We start from the raw sequence: 12,300 nt of genomic DNA on the forward strand, positions 1-12,300 counted from the left end.
CTCAAGACCTCAATGAAATCTGCAACGCACTCATCAGTTACATTTTGTGTCCACATTTTTCAGATTTTCAAGAATTCATTTCTCCCTGTAGGCTCTTCCTACGCAATCTTATTTCCCCACACTGATTCATCACAAATAACCTAGAATTATTCAGTTGTTGGAAGGATTAAGGATACATGCTCCCAAGTTTACTTATTTGGGACTGAGCCCCACTGAAACCAGGTATCAAGTTCCGAGTAAAGAAGCACAAGATCAGCCTTGAAGGCTACAAGGACTGTTTCCTACACTAAAGGGACTGAGACTTACAAGGATATTCACCGATAGGAATTTTCAGACCTGAGAATGCCCTTCTGGCCAAAGCAATTGTTTGGAAATAAAGTCTTGACAATTTATTTCCTTTATTTTTAAAAAAAAATGCAAAGAGGCAATTTTTAATATGACTACAAATTATTTATAATGTGTTGTATCCTATGACAACATTTTGTTGACAGCAGAACTTCTTGTATAAGAAGATTTTCATCGGCATAAGGAGACTTTCTGTTGGCAGAAGACTTCTTGTAGCAGGGAAAAGCTTTAGTGTAAATGGAATGGAATCATAAGATATGACCAAATGTACAGAGCTTTGAAATTATATTTAATATAGGCCAAGAAATTGCCCTTAAGATTGCAGGATAAAATTCCTAAATGGAGCTTCTTTGTATATGTAGGGAAATCATGTCTTTTTAGCAGGAAGTAGGCTGGGAGTTCGATCCCAATAGCCGGGTCAAGGTTGACTCAGCCTTCCATCCTTCCAAGGTCAGTAAAATGAGTACCCAGCTTGCTGGGGGGTAAACGGTAATGACTGGGGAAGGCACTGGCAAACTACCCCATATTTAGTCTGCCATGAAAACGCTAGAGGGTATCACCCCAAGGGTCAGACATGACAGTGCTTGCACAGGGGATACCTTTACCTTTACCTTTTTGTGGACCAATTATCTTTTTCTAGCTGAGAGATTATAGAGCCTCTTGTGGCGCAGAGCAGTAAGGCAGCCGTCTGAAAGCTTTGCCCATGAGGCTAGGAGTTCAATCCCAGCAGCCGGCTCAAGGTTGACTCAGCCTTCCATCCTTCCGAGGTCGGTGAAATGAGTACCCAGCTTGCTGGGGGGTAAACGGTAATGACTGGGGAAGGCACTGGCAAACCACCCCGTATTGAGTCTGCCAAGAAAACGCTAGAAGGCGTCACCCCAAGGGTCAGACATGACTCGGTGCTTGCACAGGGGATACCTTTACCTTTACTAGCTGAAAGATATCATAATGCAGCACTTAAACTCAGATGAATACAGTCCGAAAATCTAGCAAGGCTTAGCATTGGTTTTTCTGTCCTTACCCTTTTTAGCTTCCGTATGAAAAGTGTCAATAGAAGCCAGAAGAGTGTAGCTGCCACGCAGGTGCAAGTCAGTGTGATTAATTCTAGGTTTGAGCTCTCCGAAATTCCTGGAAAAATCAAGCAACAAATGTTTTTCTTAAATGATCACTTTAAAAATCTCTGATCCATAGCACGTGATTATAAACCCAGATGGGTGGCCGTGTATCTGTAGCAGTAGAGCCAAACAGTGCCTTAAAAGCATACAATTTGTAGCAGTATATGAACTTTTGTGAGTCACTGCTCACTTCTGAAGGAGCTCAGACCTTGCCACAAATTTTGTGAGTCTTGAAGGTGCTACTGAACTCTTGCTCTTTTCCGCATGTTGACAGAATACAGTTTAAAGCAGTCCCAACCTAATGACTTCCCATGGAATCTGCACGGAACACCCACCCGAGAATGAGTTCATAGCAGTACCAAAATTTCACCTGGAGATTTCTAGTTGGCTCAATTTAGATTTTTTTAGATAGCTGAGTTGCAGCTCACTGTGCTACGTCAGCTTTCTCCAATGAAGCTCCCTTCTACTATGCTATAATTGGTATGACTAGCTCTATATTGCCTACTTTAACATGACTTTCCAAGGCAAAGGCAGAGGTGTTTCCAAGCTCTCCTGTGTAAAATCCCTGGAACTCCAGGGTGCCTGGGAATGAATTTGGGACTTGTTGAATGCAAAGCATGCTTTGTGCTATTGGTCAATTACTAGGGTTGCCAAGTTCTCCCTGGCCACCCTGGAGGGTGGAGTAACGTTGCCAGTTCCAGGTTGGCAACATCTGGAGATTTTGGGGTGAAGCCTGAGGAGGACATAAAGTCTACCCTCCAAAACATACATTTTCTCCAATGGAATTGTTCTCTTGTAGTCTGGAGATGAGCTGCAATTTGGGTGGATTCCAAGGTCCCACTTGGAGAGTAGCTTCCCAGTTGATGGCTGCACTTAAGTTAGCCCATGACCATTTGGATTTAGGTTGTAACACTGTACATACCACAAGTGATGTTAACTTCTGTCAGGGCTATGTTCAGGACCAATAACCTAGAGCAGTGGTCCCCAACCTGCGAGCCGCGGCCCGATGCCGGGCCGCGAAGGCCATGGCACCGGGCCGCAGCTCCCTCTCCCCGCCCCCCCCCGCAGTAAAAAACTTCCCCGGCCGCAAGCTTATGGCCCGGGAAGCTTCTTACTGAGGGAGGGCGGGGAGAGGGAATCGGGGGCACGGCCCGCGGGCGCAGCTGACGTGGGGGCGTGGCCCGCGCGGGCCGTGCCCCAATGTCCTGCCGGTCCCCAACCTCAGAAAGGTTGGGGACCACTGACCTAGAGGCCTGAGAGAAGATGCTTGAGAAAAGGTAGCCATATAGCAATTTGGGGTTATTTCCTATCAAATCCATAGCTAGTAAGAGTAATTGTCACTGTTGTGTCAGTAATTGTCACTGTTGTGTATAGTTGTTAAGCTGAATCATAACCAGCATGTGTTCTGGCCCAGGATGACCAAAGTTCTCAAAGTTCTCCCAGAAGGTCCAGAGGTGCCATTGTGTGGAACTAACTGAATAGGCTTTTTGTTTTCTCCCCTTTCTTTATTCTAGGACTAACATGCTTGGGAAGAATGGTGTCTAGCTACCTTCACCTAATCTGAAAAAGAGAAAGTTAGTCTGACATGACTTGTTCTTGAGAAAGCAATGCTGACTCTTAGTAATCACAGCCACCTGCTGTAACTTCTCAAGGAACGACTTAATTTGTTCTAAGCTAACAGGTCGGTAGTTACCCGGGTCCTCCTTTTCCCCCTTCTTGAAGATGGGAACAACATTGCCCACCTCCAATCTTCTGGCACTTCACCTGTTCTCTAAGAAGTATTAAAAATAATGGACAGAGGTTCAAAAATTACATCTGCAAGTTCTTTTATTACTCTTGGATGCAATTAATTTGACTCAATTTCATTTAAGAGACTACATAGGTATTTATGTACTACCCCTACAGTGATCTTAGTCTGCAACTTCCATCCCTCATCACATGATGTGATTTTGCCACAATGAGGATGATTTCCCTTGCAAGAGAAGACTGAGGAAAAGTGGGAATTGAACTGTTCAGCCCTCTCTTCATCACCTGCTAAAATTTCACTTTCTTGTCCCTTCAATTGTCCTACCATGTCCTTACACTTTGAACATAACTAAAGAACCCTTCTTTGTTATGTTTAGCATTTCTCACCACCCTAAGCTCATTCTGAGCTTTAGCTTTCCTAACTCTCTTTAGCTTTCCTAAGCTTTAGCTTTCCTAACTCTCCTGAGCTTTAGCTTTAGCTTTTCCTGAGCTTTAGCTTTCCTAACTCTCTTTAGCTTTCCTAACTCTCTTCCTACAAGCATTGGTTATTTGTTTATATTCATCCTTGGTTATATAAGGCCCTCCTTCCATCTTTTTAAATTACTCAAATCTTGTAAAAACTGTTTATGGATCTACCCTTGTTTCTTTAGGCTCCTCCAGGTTTTCCTTCACAAGGGAATTGTCTGTGATTGTGCCTTCAGTATTTCACTTTTAAGAAACTCCCATCCCTCTTGAATTCCCATCTCCGTAATTTTTTCTGATAATTGGATTCTACCCAGCATAACTTTAAGTTTGTTAAAATTTACTTTCCTGGAGTCCAATATATATATGTCTGACAACATAGTTTTTCTGTTCCCCAGGTTTGTAAATTCCACAAACACATGGTCACTGATACAAGTGTGCCACTACTTTCACCTCATCAACTAGTTTCTCCCTACTGGTGAGAATCAGATCTAAAATTGCAGACTCCCTAGTTGCTCACTCTACCTTCTGGGATATGAAGTTGTCAGCAAGACAAATCAAGAATTTATTGGACTTTTCATTTTTAGCAGTTGGTCTTCCAACAGATATCTGGGTAATTGAAATCACCCATGTCTTGCCTCTTTAAGAACGTTGTAACCTTGTCTAGGAGCATCTTATCCAAGTCTTCTGCCTGGCCTGGTAGTCTATAGTAGACCCTCACATTAATACCACTATTATTTCCTACTCCTTTTATTTTTACCCAAAGACTCTCAGCTGAAATTCCATACATGTACTTTCTCACAAGCATACACATTCTTAACATATACTGCTATTCCTCCCCCTTCTTCCTTTGTCTGTCCCTTTTAAATTTCTACCCTAAATCCTAATATTCAGATAATGAGTGTTATCCCACCAAGTTTCTGTAATTACCTCAGTAAACTTGTATGTTGTTCTTTTTTAATGTTTCCAGCCAGTTTGTGTATTTTCTTCCAAGTGAAATAATTTCTGATTTCCTTTGCAATAAATATATTTTCATTTTGACTAACAATGTCTTTTGGGTTTGTACTCTTATGGGACTTTTCAGGTTACTGATTTGTTTAGTTTATACATTTGATATTAAGGTAATCTGGAGGATTTAAATCAGTTGCGGTCAAGGCATCAGTGATGAGTTTGGAAGTGGAAAGTTAGTGGCAAGTCACAAACCCTAGGAATATTGTGAGGATTTTGTGAATGTTCTGAGATAACTGGCTGGGCTCTAAGGGGAAGTGGAGGGAATGGGGAAGCCCAGTGACATTTATTTGTTTGATTTGGATCTCCCAGACTCTTTTAGCCAGCCAGTTTCCAAGGCAGTTTACAGTCTGCAGTAAATAGCCTGCTAGCAGCATAAGAACATATAAAAGTATCGCAAGGATGTAGTAAAGCCAGTACAAAATATAGAAAACTTAAAAGACAAAGATTAAGAGAAAAACAGAAGGAGAAAAAGGAAGCAAACTAATTGACAGGAGTCTCAGCAAACAAGCAAACAGAAATCTGCAGCAAAAGAAAAAGGTGTTCCATTATTCTTTTCTTATCTGCACAAATGTCAGAAACTGTCAGATGTGTTCAGTGCAGAACACCCTGGGACATATACAAGGACATTAGAAGCTTCTTGTAGTCTATCATAGTTGTGTTGACATTGTTGCCAGTGAAATGGGTGGAATAATCTTTACTTGATGTCTAAAACTATCCAGGGCAGACTCTGCACTAGGCTTTTTATCCCCTGTGACCTTGAATTAAAAAAAACTCATTACATTTCCATTTTGCTATTCAGTGCTTTAAAGTTTTCCTCTGTGACATCTGTGATTGATCTGTGGTGACACTACCATTTCACCATGATATCTAGAAGTGGATATAACTCACTACATTTGAGAAAACTGTTCCCAAAGCCTCAGTATTTCAAACCAGCCCAGGTATCTTGCCAAATAAGTTCTGAAGGGAGGGAGTTCCTGAGACAGCAGTTCTTCCTGGGGACTATCCACCTTAGATCTAAAGGCAGGATAGACAAAGTAGAGGCTCCACAGCAGACCATAACTGACAAGAAGTTTTGTATGGGAGCAAATGGTCCTTCTCTATTCACCTTGAGGCATCTTTGCAATTTCTGAACAACAGGTTGTGTCAGTCCAGTTTCTCACAGAAAAGGGACAGCCCTTTAAATAACAGGGCATGCAAGGTTATGTCCAGACAAAACCTCAGGAAAACAAGGCAACAAAAAAAATTAATCTGAAGAACAAAATTGAAGCCTCACAAACATTCCAGATCTGGAATATATTAGAACTATCTGAGTATACTCCAAAGATAGCTTATAATAAAAATATTCCCCCTTGCAACTCTGGTGACATTTACAAAACATTTTCAAAGCAAAATTCATTTTCTACTCTTGTGACTCTAGCCTGATAATGCCTGTGACTTTTGTTAAAACTTCTGCCTGCCACTCTCATAAAGCAGTCTCAGCAGAGGGCATAACAATATTCTATGGGAAAACAAGGGGGGAAGGTTTGGAACTGGTTTGGAATGTGATTTCCCAGGCTTTCAGTTCAGTTCTGCTCAGGCATCTAGCAATTTCATCTCCATGTGAGCATCGTTCTTGACAAAAAAAAAAGAAGAAGGAAGATTAATGTATTCCTTGCGGGGTCCTGGCTAGCTCAGTCAACTGTCACAGGGAGCCTTTTTAAAGTGAGACTCTAAGCCATTTGTTCACATTCTGAGGGATGGAGGAGGGCATCCCGCGACTCTGTTCTTGACTTTAATCCACCAACATTTTGTAAAGTAGGATTTGCATAGTGATAATTAGATTATTTCTATTGTTCCCAGACACTTACATTACAGGACATGGGAGGGAGAGAGGAGCCACAAATTTTAAAAGTGTTTATTTTAAAAGACAACAGCAAATTCTCAGGCTCCCTCCTTGCCCAAGAAAATTCAAACATAAGAAACATTTATCAGGCATACAATAATCCTCTCTGACCATTTCTGCTCTGGAGGCTTCATGCCGGGCTGCAGGCTGGAGTCTGAGCCAGGGCAGGCTGCCCTGCTTCTTCCTGCTCCCGCATAGGGGATCATTGGGCCCAATGCACCTAGTCTGCCCTGGATTTGTGCCCCCACACAGGAGACAGGGCAGTGAAACAGTCTTTGTGTTCTCACCTTTCAAGGTTTAAATTTACCCTTCCTTTATAAAAGTTTTCCCACTTCATCCTCACAACAGCCACCTGAGGCAAATTAAGTTGAGACACAACAATTTTCTCCATTTTAACCTTCTGGGGACACCAACATTTTCTTTCTTTCTATGCATTTATGTAATATTTTTCAGAGCAAGAATTAATCTCTGAAGGCTGCATCAACCAAGCAAAGTCTGATAGCGATCATACACTGTCTCTGACTCAGAGCTGTTACGAGTACTGTAGGTTATTGAAAACTATTTACCTCATGATGCTCATTAACATTTATTTTAAGCATGTTACTAAGATATAGGAAAAGCTAGACCCCATTTGAATGGCTGCGAAAATCTATCATAGATGCATTTAATTTTGCAGCTAAAAGAATGATCTCAGCTATTATCTTCTAATGAAAGTTGTAATGTCTCCCTATGATCTATATTTTAGACCAAAGGAAGAATTAAAAGCTACGCTCAGAAAAATAATTACATTCAAAGGTCATGTGATACAGAGCATCTACACTATCTGCACCACAATAGCGTAGTCAATCAGATTACAATATTATAGGATACCACCCTTGCAAAACTCTAGATGATAGGGTATTAAGGCACACCAACATTAAGGCACGCCTATAGCTAGGATCAGTTAAACATGAGCAGTAATCGGGAAGGTCTCAGAATACAAACAGAGTAGAACAAACACATTGTGCTCTACAGATCATACTGTTATAACCATACTTATATAGATGTTTCTTAAATATTCTTATGGCTTCCTGTCTGGTAACTGCAAAAAGGGAGTCCAAGGAAAGGTTAAGGAGCTGTAGTTGTTGCTTGATAAGCTCATCCCAGTGGGAAATATAGGAATCCTCTCTGTCTAAGCCAAGGTAGCTATCTTGGATGCTGGAGTGTATACTTTTAAGTGTGAAAGCCTTCAGTCAACTCTGAGCTTCAAGGGATGGTAGTTCTAATTCAGCTTGGAGGGCTACTGCCACTGCACAATTGGAATTATGCAGATAGAACATAGGGATTTAAGAAGAACTGAATTCAAGGACACTCCTATTATGTCAATCCAGTTACCAGCCCCATATAAACTTTGTGCAGCAACCATGACATTTTGATGGCAGCTGGAATATACTGAGTCCCAGAATAAAACAATAATCAGGTAATATTTGTTGCTGGGCTCCAAGATCACTGCAGATGGGGACTGCAGCAAAGAAATTAAAAGACGCTTGCTCCTGGGGAGGAAAGCTATGGCAAATCTGGACAGCATCCTAAAAAGCAGAGACATCACCCTGCCAACAAAAGTGCGTTTAGTCAAGGCTATGGTCTTCCCAGTTGCAATGTATGGCTGTGAAAGTTGGACCATAAGGAAGGCCGAGCGTCAAAGAATTGAGGCTTTTGAACTCTGGTGCTGGAGAAGACTCTTGCGAGTCCCTTGGACTGCAAGGCGAACAAACCGGTCAGTCCTCGAGGAGATCAGCCCTGACTGCTCTTTAGAAGGCCAGATCCTGAAGATGAAACTCAAATATTTTGGCCACCTCATGAGAAGGAAGGACTCCCTGGAGAAGAGCCTAACGCTGGGAGCGATCGAGGGCAAAAGAAGAAGGGGACGACAGAGAATGAGGTGGATGGATGGAGTCACTGAAGCAGTAGGTGCAAACTTAAATGGACTCCGGGGAATGGTAGAGGACAGGAAGGCCTGGAGGATCATTGTCCATGGGGTCGCGATGGGTCGGACACGACTTTGCACATAACAACATAACAACATTTGTTGCTGTTGTAGCCAGTCTTTCAACATGTGCTAAGAAGGCTGGTTGGATGACTAGTCCAAAAATAAAGAAGAAAACTCCGGCCACTTGGCTATCCTAAATTTTCTTTTATTATTATTATTATTATTATTATTATTATTATTATTATTATTATTATTATTATTATTATTATTATTATTATTATTATTATTATTATTATTATTCCTCTTCCTCTTCCTCTTCCTCTTCCTCTTCCTCTTCCTCTTCCTCTTCCTCTTCCTCTTCCTCTTCCTCCTCCTCCTCCTCCTCCTCCTCCTCCTAACATGCTGCTCTGCTGCAAGATGGTGGTGGCCTGGTGCAGCTGCCACCATGCACAATCACTCTCAGAAAGGACAGCCCTGAACTGTTCTTGATAGGTGAATTGCATCATCAGCAAAAGATAGTATAGAAGCTTTAACCTTAGCAGTGTCTAGGAATAACAATCCTGGGCAGAGACAGCATAAATCATATCATTGATATATAAATTGCACAGTAGAGGGGACAGCATGCCCCCTGACGCACTCCCACAAATTACGTTGAAAAGTTGTCTGACTAACCAATAGTGGACTTCTGCAGTAGAATTAGAATATAGAATCAAAGCCTCTTGGCAATAGATGTTCATGTTGGTTTGTGCTGAAACTGGGCATGGGCTTTGGTATCAAAAACTGCCTTCAAATCCATGAAGGCAGCACCAGGGATCCCCCAGCTCTCGGTTGTATATTTATTAAGAATACTAGAAAATAAGCCCGCTGCACTCAAAACACAGCGGGCGCTAGCGAGGCGCACCATTAGATCGGCGGGGCTCTGCGACCTGGCTTGGCAAGTCTGGCGTCATCCTGTGGCCCCCCCGCCTCGCGGCCTACCTGGTGTTTTGGAGGCGAGGCATGAAATGGTGGCGGGAGAGCTTGACAGGCAGGACGAAGTCGACGGGCTGTGTCCTCAGCGGGCAGCTTGCGGTCGGTGGTAGCTTGCGCTCGCTCCCCGAGCTTCCGCCGCTGGGCACTGGTGGCTGGCTGGGTGGGCAGGCAATATCCTGTGGGCGGCAGCGCAGCCGGCGCTTGGGCGGCAGGCAGGAGCGGCTGCGGGTGGCACCGTGGAGCTGGGTGCCTGGCGCCCCATGGTGGCGCGCGGCGCTGGTGGTCCCCAAGCTTCTGCCACCGGCTGCTGCCGGCTGGCTGGGCTGGCGGGCGATATGTTGTGGGCAGTGGCGGGGCGTCCAGCGCTTGTGCGGCAGGTGGGAGCAGCTGTGGGCATTGCCACTGGAGCTGGCTGGCTGGCGCTCTGTGGTGGCATGCGGCGCCACCACCGGCGGTCCCAAAGCTTCCTCTGGTGGCCGCTGCTGGCTGGCTGTGCCGGGGGGTGAGGTGTTGTGGGTGGCGGCGGCGACCTGCCATCTTGCAACTCTGGGAGGTAATGGCGGCGGTCGGTCAGCTGCATCCGAACTCAGAGGGGGGTGAATAGGGAGGCACTTTGCGCCTCCCGATTCGTCAGTCCGGGGGAAGGGGCCTATCGGCACCCTTCCTCATCCCGGACAGGACCTGCCCTCGGGGCCTTACAGCTTTATTTTATCCACTCCGCTAGGAGCGGTTAAAGATAATGTCAGAAGCTGATCATCTGTATCAGCTCCTCACCAAAAACCAGCCTGTTCCCTTCCCAGGATTTTCTTAATCTCCAACCAGTCCACGAGTCAGTAATAAAGGGACAGAGCATCATGCTTCCTTGCCATTGATAAAAGGCTGCTCAGCCTGTAATTGGATTGGTTAGCACTGTCTCCCTGCTTATAAATTGGCATGTCTCCAAGCAAGTGGCATAACTTTTGTGACATTTGCCTGAGTGAATACAATTGCCAATAGATCCTTCCACCAGAATATATTAACTTTGAAGAGTTCTGGGGAAATTAAATGTGCACTGCAGAGCTTTCCATTCTTCATTTGAGAAATTAAAGAACTAATTTCAGCAGATCAGATAGGGAGCCATTCTGATAGGTTCCAATTACTCTGATAATCATCGCCACTACAAGAACTAGCAGAGATATTAGCAAAGTGTTCCTCCCAGGTATGCAAGAAGATATGAGATGAAAGTAGGCTCCTGGGATGTAAAACAAAGCTTACCAGTTTTCAAAATTCATTCAGATTTCTATTAATTTCTGGCAGCTCTGATTAGTTACTCCCAATTTGTGAGGTGAAATTCTTCTTTATAGCTTGGTTATAAGTTTCCCCCCGAAAAAGAGGCTTTGTGTGCCTATCGGTGAACTGATTTGCTTGCCAATTCGGTTAGGTAGAACATAGTTTTGAAGGTGCTGTTGACGCAAGTCATGTGCATAGTGTTCAAAAATGGATTTTCGTTCTTTGTGTATGTATGGGGAGGGGGAATGGTATGAAACAACAACCCACCTTTTGTATTCCCACAAACTTGTTTGTGTTATTACAGTTTTGCATTATAACATGATTGAGATGATTAAAAAACAAAATTATTTCAGACTTGGAAGGGGGACATTCTAAGGCAACAAAATGGCACTGGCAGATGATTGAGTTTTCATCATGTGACAAAGATGGACAAGTTTTTTTTTTAAAGGCTGCTGGGAAGTTTCTCCTTCCTGTCCCTTGGCTTCAGCGCGGGAACAAATTGTAGGCTCATTTTGGGGGCAAAAAGAGGGGAAACAGGGGCAAAGGCTCCTAATGTGGAAATTGGAAATGATCTGGGGATTGATCCTAAACTTCTTTCTTTTCTATGGTATCCCTTTCCCATTGCATGCTAACAAGATGCCCACCAGTTAGTGCAAATGCATACTGAAATGTGGTTGACAGGTGGGGCGGGTCCATGTACAGTGAGCTGTCTTCCTTTTCTGTTTTTTCCATAGTTTGGAGAATGTGTCTCATCACTTAAGACCTGTGTTGTCATTCAGCTGTGGTTCCAATCAGTAGCTATGCTGGCTGCTGCTTACTCTCTTAGGCTGTTGTTCGTACTTGACCTTTTAATTCCTGGCCAGTTAAGTAGTCATTGCATCTTTCCTTAGTGTGAGATATGTTGTTAGGTATACAAACAGGGCTGAGGTGAGGATGGGGATTACATTCATGGCTATTGATGTCACAAAGATCAGATAGGTAGACACATTAGTTTGCAGTAAAAGTTCTAAGTCCTATAGCATCTTAAAGACCATCAAGATTTCCAGGGTGTAAGTGGACAAGCGCCCTTCATCAGTTACTTTGTTGATGGCAAAGCAGTTCAGGAGAAGGCAGACGGACAAGGAAGACAGACAGATATGGAAGCTGAGAATAAAACAGCAAGTAATTCTGAAATATATATATACAGTTGTTGGACCAACCTTAAGATGGGTTTCACACACTGTACTGAAATGAAAATCTTCCCCTCTTCCCCAATGACAAACATATCCTGGTTTGCAGCAGCCTGAAACAGGAAGCTCAGCAGAATAATGTCTTCAGCAAGGCTAAATATATACTCATCTTCTACCCTGACCCTACTTTTCTTGATTTGCAGCAAAGCTTATTTTCAAGTCAGTATAAACATATTCTGAACTAGCATTTCCCTTTGGCTTCCTCTTTGACCTGGTGCATTTCCCTTGTTAAGGCTTTGTTTCAAAAATACCGCAGACGATCAACAAGGCCATTTTACCTGTTCTTACAGCCAGAGAAGA

The 12,300-nt window shown here is 43.4% G+C and overlaps 1 protein-coding gene across 1 annotated transcript in view; it reads right to left on the reverse strand.

Annotated features, from left to right (window-relative positions):
• Positions 1 to 12,300, reverse strand: part of FLT1 (fms related receptor tyrosine kinase 1) — a 143,486-nt gene that overhangs the window by 37,959 nt on the left and 93,227 nt on the right. The window contains exon 16 of the mRNA XM_077341786.1: positions 1,367 to 1,473. Within this exon, the coding sequence (XP_077197901.1) occupies positions 1,367 to 1,473 (107 nt within the window). The remainder of the gene's footprint in view (positions 1 to 1,366; positions 1,474 to 12,300) is intronic.

Source organism: Paroedura picta, chromosome 6 (assembly GCF_049243985.1).
Source record: "Paroedura picta isolate Pp20150507F chromosome 6, Ppicta_v3.0, whole genome shotgun sequence".
NCBI lineage: Eukaryota > Metazoa > Chordata > Lepidosauria > Squamata > Gekkonidae > Paroedura > Paroedura picta.